At 46.4% G+C, this 15,871-nt stretch overlaps 1 protein-coding gene across 2 annotated transcripts in view; it reads left to right on the forward strand.

Moving 5' to 3' along the window:
- DOCK2 (dedicator of cytokinesis 2) overlaps positions 1 to 15,871 on the forward strand; it is a 457,600-nt gene that overhangs the window by 363,588 nt on the left and 78,141 nt on the right. For both annotated transcript variants that reach the window (XM_024981420.2, XM_024981421.2), the window contains 3 exons: positions 2,496 to 2,574; positions 15,023 to 15,123; positions 15,219 to 15,277. In XM_024981420.2, coding sequence (XP_024837188.1) covers positions 2,496 to 2,574; positions 15,023 to 15,123; positions 15,219 to 15,277 — 239 coding nt within the window. The remainder of the gene's footprint in view (positions 1 to 2,495; positions 2,575 to 15,022; positions 15,124 to 15,218; positions 15,278 to 15,871) is intronic.

The following is a 15,871-nucleotide window of genomic DNA, read 5'->3' on the forward strand; positions in this document are numbered from 1 at the left end:
GGCAGGCGCTCTGCTCAGCACTGACCATACATTTGCCTTTACACCCTGTAGAAACCCTGTGAAAGGGGTTACGCTGCTGCTGTTGTGCAAGCAAGGACACTTAAATGTCAAGCATGATATTAACATGTCCCAAATCCACACTGCTGAGAAGTGCCAACGCTAGAAAACCCATCCAACTGTGTGTGTGTGTGCAAATCCTGTGATCCTGACACCAGGATGCATTCCTGTCTTTGTTCCCTGAACATTTAGTGTTTGATGAACACCGGTCCAGCTTCCTTACAAGCAATGCCTGATGTAGCTATAGTCGCCTTTCCCACAGTCATGGCCCACCCAAAATATATCTGCCGCTTAGATGGACATTTCCTGTGCATCCTGAGAGCTTCCTTCTTCCTTCATTCCCTGGGCTTTCTCTGGCTATAGGAGATTGCTCAGCCCACCTGCAGGGTAGACCAGAAATGCTAGGGACATAAAGTCTCTAGGAGCAACTTTCAACCAGCAATGGGCTGGCATTCATGGGAAACAGCCCAGGATACTTCTCATGTTCCAGTATGTTCAATACAGTCCCTCAGAAGCTCCCAAGGAGAACTGAGTCCCAGTTAGTACACAAAGCAATAACCTCCTAATAAACACTTGCTTTTTCTGGCTTCCCATGGGTAACCAAATAGACATTTCCTCTGGACCAGCAACTCAGTAGAGAAATTACTGATTGTCTACTATTAATCAAAACTTATAGACTATGGTACGGGTAAGGTCTGGCCCCTGCCCTCTTAGATCTTGCAAACACGTGCACCGTGCAGACTTGGCCACAGAAAGGCATGTAGCAGTTGGAAGGTAGTTGCAAAAATCCAGGAGAGAAATGATGGTGGCTTGGTTCAGTGGGCAGTGGGTGATGAGAAGTAATTGAATTTAGATGTTTTTTGAAAGTGATGCTAAGAGGTTTTGCTGACAGGTCAAGTGTAGATGTAAGAGAAAGGAAAGTTAAGGATGCTGAGTCCTCCCCACCCCTTGAGCAATTGGAAGAATGGAGTTGTTGTTAACTTAGATGGGAAGACGACAGAAAGAGGCAGGTAATAGGAGCTGAGCTTTTGACATGTATGTTTGAAATGCCTATTAGCCATTCAAGTGAGAGCACAGAGCTGAGAGCTGGAATGTAAGCTGGAGCTCAGGAGAAAGGCCAGGGATGAAGATATCAAATTTGGGAGTCAGAGGCATGTAGGTTGGAGAGTAGATGAGATTATGGAGTGGGTCTCTGATTTCAAGGCAAGTACAGTAGAGGAGACAGTCGTTATTGAATCACAATAGAAATAGAAATAGAAATAACTTCTTGTAGATGGTGATCCAGTCTGGGAAAGGCAGTTGCACTGACTGTCTTTTGGAGTCCTGAAAGATGCAACAGACCATGTCCTAAAGCATTTAGAAGGAGGTGGCATTCTATACAAAAGAACACAGCTGTACATTCCGAAAACCACCTGAAGCACAGATTAGCCATGAGAGATAATATTAGCACAGAAGGTGGGGCAGTCATGGAGGACATTCACTGTCAAAAGAAAGAGCTTGGACTTATCCCGTGGGCCTTGGGGGGCCATTGAAGTGGGCGATCCACAGGATTGGGGATATTCCACAGGGCAGGGCATTCTAGAGGTTGCAAGGGCAAGAGTTAAAGGCTACAAGGGCAGTCAGTAGTGGGGAAGGAAAGGAAGAGATGGATGGCAAGACATTCAAGAAGAAACACAGTTTGACAACAGATACAAAAATGTTCAATACGCATAAGATTTGCTCAGCATCACCACTTCCAAGAGAAGGGCCGAGAAGAGGTATATATGGGAGACGCAAGGCATACATAGGAGAGTGGTCACTGAAACACTGTTTACAACAGGAAGTGCTGAGAAGCAACATAAAAGTCCGTCAGTGAAAGACTGATGAAAGAAACCGTGATGCACCCATACGATAGAATGTTCTTCAGTGATTAAAAGGAATGATATGTATCTGAATTCATTGGCATGAAAGGAACACACAGTTTATTGTCAAGTAAAAGAGGCTGTGAAACAGAATTTATCACTTAACCCCATTTATCAAAATGCTATCTTTAAAATATGGTTTGTGTGTATATGTCTAGGGAGACCTTTGAAATTCCATTCATCAACATGTCAAGGATGGTTTTCCCTAGATGATAGGATGGCTGGCGTGTTGTTTGTTTATTTATTTTATTTGCGGGGAGGCAATTTTTCTTCCTATCTTTCTGGATGACATGAATTTTCTGCCACAAGCTTGTAACAGTTTGAACAAAAGACAATACACATTTTCTAAAGGAAGCCAGACAGGGCCAGGTAAACTCGGCCCCAGGTCCGCAGTGTGAGCAGATGCTAATACGGGTCGGCCGGCCTCTTCCTTCAGTCTCCGGGGCACCCGCTGAAGGGCCTTCAGGCTGAAGCATGGGGGAGGGACATCTAGGGTAGCGTGCGCAGATGGCCTGCTGACCTTCTCCCCTCTTCCAGGGTCTTCCTGAGAGCTATCAACAAGTTTGCAGAAACCATGAACCAGAAATTCCTGGAAAACACCAACTTTGAGTTCCAGGTGAGTGTAAGGCGCTGCACGTGCCTTGAACTGTCCTGGCAGGGCTGTTCCAGAGACCTGGCTGATGGCACATCCTGAAACACTTGGGAGCTATGCCTGTGCCTCGGGGGGTTTCCCCAGAGTGGTGCGGGTTTAGGGAGGGAAGGAAGTACTTAGCGTTTGGAACCCAGTGCTTGATTAAATAGTCATCAACTGAGGAGCATATGCAAATGTGACTGTATAATGTATCGTGCTAATGAAGAGACTTGCGTTCATTCATTGTCAGAGTGGGTGTTACCTTTTAAAAATTTATCACTTTTTTTTTTTTTACTTTGTTATTCACCAGTACCTAGAAAAGCAGCCATTCTTAGATATTGAAAGATGAAACTCTGTGACTTTCTGATACCTCCAGAAATCACTTTTAGCACACAGACAAGACCAGGACCTCTGTGAGCTTCAGAGGTCCTGGGCAGGCAGAGCGACACATCTGCTCATGGCCCGGCAAGAAGAACCAGCTCTTCAAAGCCTTGTGGACAAGTCCGGGTTGCTATTTCTGGCTTGAGGTGTGTCGAGAGAAGATCCTTAAAAGGGAATTTCCCCCTCCAGGGAAGCCCCTGATCCCCAGGATCTCTTCAAGCGCAAGCTTAGGGAATAGCCAGCAAACTGGGGCAACAGCTCTTTCTGCCAGCTCGTCTTGGGTGTTCAGTTCCTGTCTGGGCTCTGACCCACCGAGCAACCTCAGGCAAGGCCTGGACTGCATCCGTGTCTCAGCGGACTCTTGTGTAAAATTCTCATAACGCCTCCCTTGCTACTTTGAAGGGGTTTTTCCAGGAATGGAAACATGCACTTGCTTGGGAAATTCATCTGTTAGGAAGGTCCCAGCAGTTCCTGATCCAACACTTCCTGCTCCAGGAGGCCTCCCTACCTGATCCTCTCTGAAGGGCCCCCACCGCCCCGTGGTCAGTGCGCATCGCCCCTTAGCCTCTGTAGTCTCTTCACTGCTTGCTGCTGCCTTTCTCATTTGCTTACGTGCCCATTCTCTTTCTTTCCTCTGGTAGAAAGTCAGTTTGGGAGTATGAAGCCACAGAGACTCTATGCTCTGTGTCTGGCACACAGTAGGACTCCCTGGGGAGGTGAATATTCCCTGAATATTCATTAGAAGGACTGATGCTAAAGCTGAAGCTCCAGTACTTTGGCCACCTGATGCAAAGTGCCAACTCATTGGAAAAGTCCCTGATGCTGGGAAAGATTGAAGGCAGGAGGAGAAGGGAACAACAGAGGATGAGATGGTTGGATGGCGTCAGTGACTCAGTGGGCATGAGTTTGAGCAGGCTCCAAAAGATAGTGAAGGAGAGGGAAGCCTGGCATGCTGCATTCCCATGGGATCACAAAAAGCTGGACACAACTGAATGACTGAACAACAACAACTGGGGAGGTGACACTTGGGCTGAGGTCTGTGAGATCCACTCTGCTAGCAGCACCAGCCTATAAATACTCAATAAATATTATCTTTGAATAATATTATCCTCATAGCTCAGTCGGTAAAGAATCTGCCTGCAATTCAGGAGACCTGGGTTCGATCCCTGGGTCAGGAAGATTCCCTGGAGAAGGAAATGGCAACCCACTCCAGTATTCTAGCCAAGAGAATCCCATGGACAGAGGAGCCTGGCGGGCTACAGTTCACGGGGTCTCAAGAGTTGGACGCAACTTAGCAATGAAACCACCACCACATTATCTTTGAACACGATTCTCTCCCACTGCCTTGTATTTAAATCAGGCAACTGAACTAGAATGATAATGATGATAAAAGGAAGAGCTGCCCTTTTCTGACAGTGTTGGATGTGCAGGATCTCACACTTTCTGCCTTATCTTTCTCAGTCCTTCCGACTGCCCTACAAGGTAGACACCATGGCTGTGATTTTCTCTGCTGGGGGTATGTGGGCACTGAGGCTCCCAGGCGATGAGCAGACAGCCTGTCACACAGCGTGTCAGTGCAGAGGTGGCCTGAACGCACAGCAGTGGCTGGCACCGGAGCCTGCAGATCACTGCGGGCACGGGCTAGAGCTGGAGCTTCACCCCCACACTGGGTTGATTGCTTGGCAGGGGCTGGGTGAGAGGTATAAATCTTTGACATGGAAACAAAACATGTCACTTTGGCTGTTTGAATCCGGAGAAGTATTTGATCCTCTTCCAAATATGGCCCAGATGCCTGCAGGCTCCAGTTATGAGCATGTGATCTGGGAAGTTAATAAGGCCATAGCTTTTTTGAAGGGGCAGCTTGGAACAGCACCCCTAGGGGCCGGCGGCAAGGCCACGTTTGTGCCATAAAACCACGGGCTGGTTTGCTCGTCTCTTTCCATGGGCGTTGGCAATGGCAGCCCCAGCCTGGGTTTCCTGACTCTGGCTCTCCTCCATGGTCTTAAGGGGATACTTTCCAAGAGAAGCTCAGATCCATGCCATTCTCTTAGGTTTATCCAGTTTTCCTGAAAGGAAATCTGCATCTGAAAGTTGTCCAGAGAAGTAGGGGCTTCATATATGGGAGGTTTGAGCTTAAGAGCTCTGTGACTTTAGGCAAATTACTGAATCTCTCTGTGCCTCACTGTCCTCCACATCAAGTGATGGCACTGACAGTAGCTATGTTACTGGGTTGTTGAGAGGATTGAGTGAACTAATTCATGGAAAATACCTAGAACAATGCCAGGAACGTGGTGGCTGTTTAATAAGTATTAACTCCTTATAGTTACAGTAATTATCACTTCGATGACCGTGGTGATGGCGATGATGCTCCTAGACTTGTCAGGTTGGGGAACCCCTGTGTCAGTCCTCCGCAAACAGGACCGTAGGGAGGCCCCTTTCTGGTCACCACAACGCTGCCTAGGACCGTCACACCCACGAGATCTGTAAACTGGAAAGTGGCCAACATTCCAAGGTGAAATAAGTCTCTTCCTAATGAGACTTCCATAGGTATTTATTGGGAAGCCCTCAAGAAGAGGACCATTCTTCAACCTTCGCTGTCCCACCTTCACCCCACGTGTGTGAGAATGGATCTGTTCTCTGTGCCCTGCTGGAACACGCCTTGTTTCCTTCTTACGGTTTCACTAATTATGCATTTACTATCAGCAGCAACAGCATCCATCGCTAAGTGCTGCTGGCCTGGGCAGCTGCTGTCCAGAGGAGGGGCAAGTGCAATTGGATTATCCTGAGTATCTTTTCCGAAACTGGGGTTTTATGCTTCAAAGGGCAAAAAGGCAGGAAGCTCTGTGGGTGCCATTCTGTAGGTGATGAGACCTGGGAATTACAAAAATGACATTTCCTGCTTGGGGCTAAAAAAATTTGCATTCCCAGGCATATTCAAGATACTGGGCCTTGACATTCACATCTCTTTGCCTGGTCAAGGAAGACCAAGAGAAGATTTCCAGTTTAACTCAGTGAGAATTTTTAAGAGCAGTGTTCATGAGTCCAGACTATTACAATAAGCTTTGAGAAATTCAGAAGCAAAGCAGAACATTGCTTTGCCCTCAAGGACCTTGGAGACTCAATAGCAGACTATAAATCCATCTTCTAGCATCCAGGCTTTTGAAGAAGATGACTAACTTTTGTTAGGCGTTGATGTAGGGCATTTTGACCCTTATCACAACCCTGTTAGGTTGGGAAATATCCATTTTACTGGTGAGTAAACTGAACTTCAGAGAAGTGATTGATTTTCCTATTAAAGGTCATCAACTATTAAGTGGGGCTGCTGGAATTCAACCCCAGTCTTTTCACTCTTCTGTACTATCTCTCAGAAATAGGGTGCCTTTTGGACTTAACAGACAGTTCTAGGTAGTTCCAGAAACACTGTCAGTTCATGTTAGCTCTTCCTGGCCCTCTAGATGTTAAAAACTCTGATTGGCTCAGGAATCAGTGGACCAGATGTGCTCTGTGGCTCCAGGTAAATATTTCCATCTTAGGCGAGTATCTGCTTGCTACTAAGACCATTCTCTCCACTTGGGAAGCTCTAATTGGCTCTGCCTTCATTAATTCCAGCCTTAGTCTTGAGGCATCTCTGGATCATCTGGGCAGCTAATATCTTGGGATCATTTTTGAACCTATACTGGAGACCCTGTGAAATGAAAACCTACCAGCATATCCCCAGCCACTGTGGAAGACTGAGGGTAGGCTTGGTCTCTCTAAGGGGCAGTGTAACCAGAGATGGCAAAAAATGAGAGAAGGAGCATGTGCAGCACTCACTGAAGCCCTGCAGAGGCCCAGAGCACTCCCCACAGGGAGGGCACCGCAGGACACCTCTTCTAGGCAGCAAGGCGGTCACGTGCTTGGTGACAGCTTAGCTGTCTGCTTAGCTTGAGGGCCACAGACAACCTCTAGGTGATGCTCCCAACCTGAATCTGTAATTGGAAACTTTCACTCCCAAAATTAATGGCATCTTCAGAATGGCCATGGCACCTGAGTCTTTCTACCACAGGGGAGGGTACAATGACTGTGTTTTAGCAACCCTGGGTATTGGGCCTTTATTTTTTTAATTAATAATTTGGGGTAAATAATAATTCAACGCCATTGAGAAAGAATCTTATAGGATCAAAGATTCTTGATGTCTCTGCTGTAAAGATATCTGATGAACCAGTGGATGAACCTCAACCAGCAAAAAAGGCTAATGGGATATCAAGAAAGAAGAAGAAAAGCAATTTCAACAGAAGAGCAGAGTAGTTCAAGACTAGACCTTCTGGAGACACATACACTTGGATTCAAATGCCAGCTTCACCGTTTTATAACTATGGAACCTTGGGCCAGTTCTTCAACCTCTCTGGGCCTCAATCTCCTGCTCTCTAAAAATGGGGAGAACCATAATACAAATAGCTTAGTTTCTGGGGAGGATTTAACAAGGACACATGCATAAGTGCTGGGCTTATTAATGAATGCATTCAATAAATATTTCCTGAGCGTATGCTGGGTTAGACATGATCTTAGTCACTGGATGTACAACAGAAGATAAAGAGATGAAGCTCTTGCTTGCATGATGCTTATATCTGGTAGAGGAGACAAAATAAATGATTGGGTTAGCCAAAGGTTTCGTTCAAGGTTTTCTGTACCGTGGTAAACCCGAATGAACTTTTTGGCCACCACAATACTTCTGCTTAAGATATGTCCTGAATCCTGTGAACAGACTGAAATGAGGGTTAATTTACTTTAGTCCAAGCGAGCTGGGAGGACTTCCCCAGGAAGTGATTTTTGAACTGAGATCACAAAACTGGGTAGTAGTTTGCATGCTTGCTAAGTCACTTCAGTCATGTCTTATCCTACGCAACCTTATGGGCTGTAGTCCAGCAGGGTCCTTTGTCCATGGGATTCTCCAGGCAGGAATTCTGGAGTGGGTTGCCATGCCCTCCTCCAGGGGATCTTCCCAACCCAGGGATCAGACCCATGTCTCTTACATCCCCTGCATTGGCAGGCGGGTTCTTTAGCTCTAGCACCATCCGGGATGCCCCCTTTAGATTCTGTTGAAAGAGAGAGGGTAGTTTGCCCATGACAAGGGAGCTGGTAACTGGATTGGAACTCTGGAAGGCAACCTGATAGTATCTATGAAAACAAGCAACAAAGACAACAAACAGTAACAAAATCTGCACAGACCCTGGGCCTTTGCGGTTCCACCTCTAGGAACATATACTACCAAACAGTCTCTCGTGCATAAAGACGTATAAACAAGCATGTTGATTACAGCATGGATGCTAAAGAAGAAACAAGTTGCAGTCCAGCTAAATGTCTGTAAATAGGAGACTGGTTAAAATTGAAGTGCATTCTTAAAGCAGCAGACCATGCAGCAATAAAAGAGAATGAAGCAGATCTGTGTACGCTAATGTGGAAACATCTGCACGTAATACTGATGAGAGAAAAAAGCAAAATAGAGCAGACTATTAAAAAAAAGATGTCTATACATATGTTTGTTCATACACAAAAATTTTGGAAGGATAGCTGGTAAATTGTTAACAATATTGTCTTCTGGGGAATTAGACTTGGGTCCAAGGTAGGATGGAAAATAACTTTTACTATTTAACCTTTCAACCATTTAATTTTTTTACTGTATGCATACTACATTTATAATTTTTGAGAGTTAATTAAAATAGCTGGGTTCTAATTACACCCAACAGCAGTATGACTGGGTGGTTGTTTAATTTATCTGGATCTCACTGTTTACATCTGTGAATAGAATTGGATCAGATGACCTGTAAATTTATCCCAGCTTTAACCTTCTATTGTCCTGTGGTTTCAAAATATGAAATTCCCAATCAGAAATCACCTTACTTCTTCCCCAGGGAAAAGGAACCTGTGTGTTTAGCCAGAGAGTCTGTGGCTTCTCTGAGCCATCCAGCAGGGCTCTTAATAAAATGCCGCCAGGCAGCTCGGGGCAGGGAGGAAAGAAAAACCTGAAATCTTCTGAAACAACTGGAGAATCTCTCTAACAAAATGGAGATCAGTAAATAAATATTTTCTGGAGCACTGTATTCAAGCCATTGTGCGGAATTTGGCATTAAGGATACAAGTAAGTGGAAGCCAGGACCGTTGGTACTGGTGGGCCTTACAGAGGAGCCAGCACCACGGCCAGCACCACCGTGCCGTCGACGGCGCGCTGGTGGGTGTCTCCAAGCACACACTATTTCATCCAGCACGTATAACAACTTTTTATGGTAGTTACCATGATTTTTTCCATTTTACAAGTAAGAAAAATGAGGCTCAGAAAGGTCCAGTGACTAGCCAACAACAGCTCAGCCAGTAAGAGAGACTGGTGTTCATCCCCTCGTGTGAGGTGCTGATGCACACTCTGAACCACTGGACCATCACGTCATGGGAAGTGAGTGGAACACAAGTTCGCATGCAAAATGGAATGAATCCACGTCTTTGGTTGCACCTACTCACACTACTCAAATCTGGAAGGGCTGAGCAGGCCTGATGAGTTCTGCCTTCTGGGAAGGCCTGGTGGAGGTGGTAGGTCTTGAGCTGGGCTTTGATGAAAGGATGAGACTTGGCTGCTGCAGGTGTGAGAACTACCATGAACCGTGCCATGGGGACCGAGATGCTCGTGCTGTATCTGTGAGTCTGAACAGACCAGTTCCTCCCCCTCCCTGGAATAGGCAGTTTGCTGTGGGAGAAAACATTGGAAACTGCCAGGAATGCCAGATTAGTTCATTTGGCTCTGACCCTTGAGGAGCAAGAGTCAGGAAGGTGCAGGGAGGAGGTGTCACGAGTCTCCAGCTGTGTCTAGTCGCTGCCACTGCTCACTCCCAGGCCCTCCATGGAGCCACTGGCCAGGACAGCCTCCCCTTAGTCCCAGGGTCAGCCCCACGGAGCCTCATGGGCAGAACTGGAGGGGGCTATGGGCGAAACACTTGGGGATACCATTACTGCTTTTTTTCTTTTGAACTTCTTATTTTGTATTGAGGTGAGGCTGATTAACAATGTTATGATCATTTCAGATGAAAGGGACTCAGCCATACATATACATATATCCGGGATTCCCTAGTGGGTCAGTGGTGTCTTGATCTGCCTGCAATGCAGGAGCTACAGGAGTCTTGATCCCTGGGTCGGGAAGATCCCTGGAGGAGGGCACGGCAATCCACTCATGTTCTTGCCTGGAGAATCCCATGGACAGAGGACCCTGGCGGACTACAGTCCGTAGGGTACGGCTGTAGTGACAGTGTGCATGCCTGCATACATGTACCCATTCTCCCCCAAACCTCCCTCCCATCCAGGCTAGGGGGCATAATTTCTGATCTACTGAGAAAAAGAAGCACTGGACCTATGGTCTCATGATTCACAAAGATCTTCAAGGAGGGAAATCAAAAGAAAATCAAGTGCAATCCTTAGTATGTATCCAAGAGAACCAAAAACATATGTTCACAAAAATTCATATGTAAATGTTCATAGCAGCATTATCCATAAAGGCCAAAGCTTAAGCTTAAGTGAAATTGTTCAGTCATGTCGAACTCTTTGTGACCCTGCAGACTGTAGTCTGCCGGGCTCCTCTGTCCATGGGATTCTCTAGGCAAGAATACTGCAGTGGGCTGCCATTTCCTTCTCCAGAGGATCTTTCCAACTGAGGGATTGAACCTGCATATGTCCCACATTGCAGGCAGACTTTTTACCCTCTGAGATACCAGGGAAGCCCTAAAAATTTTGCAATACCATGGACTATAGGAATTCTCCAAACCAGAATACTGGAGTGCTTAGCCTTTCTCTTTTCCAGGGGATCTTCCCAACTCAGGGGTTGAACCTAGGTCTCCCACATTGCAGGCGGATTCTTTACCAGCTGAGCCACAGGGAAGCCCAAGAATGCTGGAGTGGGTAGCTGATCCCTTCTCCAACGGATCTTCCTGACCCCAGGAATCAAATCGGGGTCTCCTGCATTGCAGGCAGATTCTTTACCAATTGAGCTATCAGAGAAGCCCAAGAATATTTAATCTTCCTCCTGTAATTTTTTTCCAGTTTTAGAGTGAAGCTAAGTGAAAGTGGCTCAGATGTGTCCGACTCTTTGCAACCCCATCGGCCATATAGTCCATGGAATTCTCCAGGGCAGAATACTGGAGTGGGTAGCCTTTCCCTTCTCCAGGGGATCTTCCCAACCCAGGCATTGAATCCAGGCCCCCCACATTGCAGGCGAATTCCTTACCAGCTGAGCCACAAGGGAAGCCCAAGAATACTGGAGTGGGTAGCCTATCCTTTCTCCAGTGCGTCTTCCCGACCCAGGAATTGAACACAGGATTCTTTACCAACTTTGCACACTTGATTCTTTACCAACTGAGCTATCAGGGAAGCCCTAAAAGCCAAAAGGTAGAAACAAACCAAATGTCCATATTGGACAAACAAAATGTAGTTTATCTGTATATAGCGATACCCAGAATAGTATCCAGCAATAAACATAGATGAAGTACTGACACCTGTGACGATGTGGATGGACCCTGAAAACATCATGCTTAGTGACAGGAGCCGGACGTGAAAAGTCATATTTTATGACTCCATTTCTCTGAAATGGCAGAAGAGGCAGATCTACAGCGACTGAAGTAGCTTTGTGGTTGCCAGGGGCTGAGGGGGATGGAACAATGGCAGTGGTTGCTAATGGGTGGAAGGTTTCTTTGGGGGATGATGAAAGTGTTCTAAAATTAAATAGTAGTTGAAGCGACTTAGCAGCAGCAGCAGCAGTGATGATTTACTACCAGTAAATCTAGCAGTAAATCTACTAGTGAGTATGGTAAAACCCACTGAATGGTATACTTTTAAAAGTTAATGTTACGATATGTGAATTAGATCTCAACTTTAAACAAAAAGAAAACCAGGAATAGGGTGACATAAAACATTTTTGAGGGACTAAGTCAGGTAGAATAGATGTAGAACTTACTAAGAAGTTTCATTAGATTTGACATGTTTAGATGTTCTCAAACATGTTAGGTGTGAGATTTCTGGAATTTTTCTCAAAAGCAATACCAATTCAGCTCACTTTGTTACATATCTATTTCCTGTTGTATCCTGATTACTCTTTTGAAATCCCCTAAATTCAGGAATTTCTCACCCTAAAAAATAACCCATTCCATGCCCAGGTTTTCCCTTTCCTTGGCTCGTGGTTTCATATCTTGGTCTAAAACAGGACGAGCTGTGAGCTCTGGGCTTGAGCAAACAAAGCAACACGTTGCCAGAACTTGCAAGTCATGGGGTCACCAGGAGGAAGGGCAGCTGGAATGGCTGAGAGACACCCTGGTCCTCACTGTGTTTGGAGGCAGGGTTACTATGGAAACAGAAGAGCTTGAGATCTGATTCTCAGAGTGATGGGCCACCTTTGGAAGACTTTGAGGAAGGGAGGGATAGGATCTGGTCCTTCTGGGCTCTGTGTGCTGAGTTGATTTTGTGGGGGCCACAAGCCAGGAGGTCACTTCACTGCACCCCGGAAAGACTTGGTCTTTTGGACTCTGAGAAATAAAGTTTCAAGTAAAATAAGGAAAGCTATTCCCTCAACAGAGTATAAGCTGCATGAGGGCAGGAACTGCTGTCTGTGTAACCACTGCCCTAGCCCCACATGATGATACCTGACCCATTGAAGATGTTCTGTAAATATGTGTCAGTGTAGTCTCTGCTAAAGACAGACAACAGCATGTAGAAAGAGACCTGAGTATCAATCAGTAGTGAAAAAGTAAAGTGAGTGTTAGTCGCTCAATCATGTCCAACTCTGTGACTCCATGGACTGTATCCCTCCAGGCTCCTCTGTCCGTGGAATTCTCCAGGCAAGAATACTGGAGTGGGTGGCCATTCCCTTCTCCAGGGCAGGGATCTTCCCAACCCAGGGATTGAACCTGGGTCTCCTGCATTGCAAGTGGATTCTTTACTATCTGAGCCACCAGGGAAGCCCCATCAATCAGTAAGCCTGGGTTTAAATCCCAGCTCTGCTGTATGTATAACAAGCTGTGTGACCTTAGGCAAAATACTTCACCCCTCTAAACCTTGTTCTTCTCATCTGTAAAATGAGTCTAATAATGGCTACCAGGTTCTGAGAGGTGGAGGGAGGGCTATGTGGGAAAGTGTCTGGCCCATGGTAAAACAAAGGGCTTGTTTTGCTTTTCTCTGAAACAGGAGCCACAAACCCATGTGAAAGTAACAGCAGTAAGTGAAAGTGAAGTCGATCAGTCCTGTCTGACTCTTTGCCACCCCATGGACTGTAGCCTATCAGGGTCCTCCATCCATGGGATTTTCCAGGCAAGAGTGCTGGAGTGGGTTACCGTTTCCTTCTCCAGGGGATCTTCCCGACCCAGAAATCGAACCCGGGTCTCCCACATTGCAGGCAGATGCTTTACCGTCTGAGCCACCAGGGAAGCCAGCAGTAAGGACGTTACCAAAAGTATAGCTGCTTTTCACTTAGTCTTGGCCATTGGAAACCTCCAGTGAGCATCTTTGAGTGAAGGATGGCAGCCTCGTTGGCAGGTGATTTCTCTAGCTGGTGTTACCCCTCCTCTTGCTAGTCAACATTTAGAGGATGCTGGACATGTATGGGCTTCGTCCATCAAAGCTGTCCCCCACCTGCTCCTTTCAGGGCCATGACATCTTGTAATAATTGCCCTTGAGCACCAAAGGCACCAGGTTGTACTATTATTTGCTTTGGTACCAAAGAAGTCACCAGAATAATGAAAAGAATAATAAGGCTAACCAGAGCTTTGGCGCTCTTTCTGAGATCCACGCCCTTTAACCACATCATCTTTACCACAGTCCTCTGCAGTGGATACAGAGGTAACCGCCTCTCCTTGCAGATGGGTTCACTGAGGCTCAGCAGTGCCTTGGTTTGAGTCTCGATCTCTCCGTTCTGTATCCTGCATCAATGTCACTGTCACTTCTGCTAATCTTTGGAGCACTTTCCCTCTGCTGGACCAGTTCCACCGTGAGCAGGTGGAGTGTGTTCTAGTCTCTGCATTTAGCACCAAGAGATCATGTAAATGTTAAAATTATGGTAAGCCTACTTATCAGCTGGGCCTCAGTGGCCCTTGAACTCAGATGAGCATGAGAATCACCGGAGTGCTTGTGAACACATGGATTTCTGGGGTTGGATTTAGTAGGTCGGAGTGGGGCCAGAGAATCTCCATTTCTAACGAGTTCCTAGGTGATGTCAATGCTACTGGTCCAGGACCGAACTTCAAAACCATAGAGCTAAAGGGAAGGAGAAGGCGACATAGCCTAAGATGGAATAGGCGGCAGGCTGGTCCTGTGCTGCCAGCTGAATTAGGAAAGACTTCCAGAGACGCTGTTGTTGCTGTTCAGTTGCTAAGTCATGTCCAGCTCTTTGTGAGCCCATGGACTGCAACACACCAGGCTTCCCCGTCCTCCAGTATCTCCTGGAGTTTGCTCAGGTTCATGTCCATTGAGTCAGTGATGCTATCTAACAGTGTCATCTTCTGCCGCCCCCTTCTCCTTTTGCCTTCAATCTTGCCCAGCATCAGGGTCTTTTCCAATGAGTTGGCTCTTTGTACCAGAAGCTTCAGGTTTAGTATTAGTCCTTCCAGTGAATATTCAGGGTTGATTTCCTTTAGAATTGATCTGAGAGTCACTGAAATCCTTATCCCTTATTGCCCCCTAATTCTAGGGCAGAGAACCATCTCACCAGGACACCCAGCTGGGCTGAGTTATTCATTTTCCAGAAAAACAAAATGAAGCAAAACAACAGCAATAAAAAAAGAGCGGCCCTAAAATCTTTCTCCTTGCCCAAATCCTGTTGTCAGAGAGAGGATGTACATGGTCAGTGCCTAGAGAAATCCATCCATTGTCCTCCTTTGGCTGGAATGTTAATTTCACAGTCAGTGCCAGTTAGAAAATTGCAGTGCACAGAATTAAACTGGTTCTGCCTCTATCTTCTTCCATCTTCATAAATTATTCACATTACCCAGCGTTTAATGTGCTTCCCCACTTCAGCCCTCCCGATGACGGTTCTCCGTTCTTTCATTCACAGCTGTGGAACAACTACTTTCATCTGGCAGTGGCTTTTATCACTCAGGATTCTCTGCAGCTGGAGCAGTTCTCGCACGCCAAATACAACAAAATCCTGAATAAGTAGGTTGCATTTGGAGCTCCTGAAAAGGAGGGGGGAGGTTTGTGAGAATCTCTGAGGTGATGCCTGAAGCAGACATTTTTTTTGTTTCTCCTAGGTATGGGGACATGAGACGGCTAATTGGCTTCTCCATCCGTGATATGTGGTACAAGCTTGGTGAGTAGGCAGAGGCATTCAGACAGACACATCTGCACATGCCAGGCTCCTTCTTGAAGACCATCTGTTAAGAGGGCCATGGGGGTTTCAGCAGAGGAAGCTTGAAATAACAGTTTATCACTGTACACACCCCAGGTCCTTAATAAGTGCCTGATGAGAGAGAGTGCCCATCCCAACCTCCCACCCCCCAAAACAGCTGTGGATCTGCTTTTCCTTGACTCCCCTGAGGGGTTAAGAAATCAAACTGGAATTTACAAGGAGAAGGAGCATGACTGCTGTGGGAACACATGGCCTCCCTGTCACGTGTGCTTCCTGCTGACTGGTGTGTTCTGCGTCCTGCTTCTTGTGTGATGTTGTGATCTACCACAGGCCCTCCAAACTCATGGGGGAGAATTGATCCTGTGGCAGATGAGGTTCTCCTGTGATATGATTTGAGCTGGAAGGTGACCCCAGAAGCTGTCCCTGCTTCAGTGAGCTACAGGAATCCTGAGCAAGCTGAGTGGTACCTATGGGAGGAAGGAAGGGGAGATGGAGTCAGCAAGACATTTATTGAGAGTCTGAGTCAGCCCTGTACAAGGAGATTTTATTTAATCT

This window comes from Bos taurus, chromosome 20 (assembly GCF_002263795.3).
Source record: "Bos taurus isolate L1 Dominette 01449 registration number 42190680 breed Hereford chromosome 20, ARS-UCD2.0, whole genome shotgun sequence".
In the NCBI taxonomy this organism is placed as follows: Eukaryota; Metazoa; Chordata; class Mammalia; order Artiodactyla; family Bovidae; genus Bos; species Bos taurus.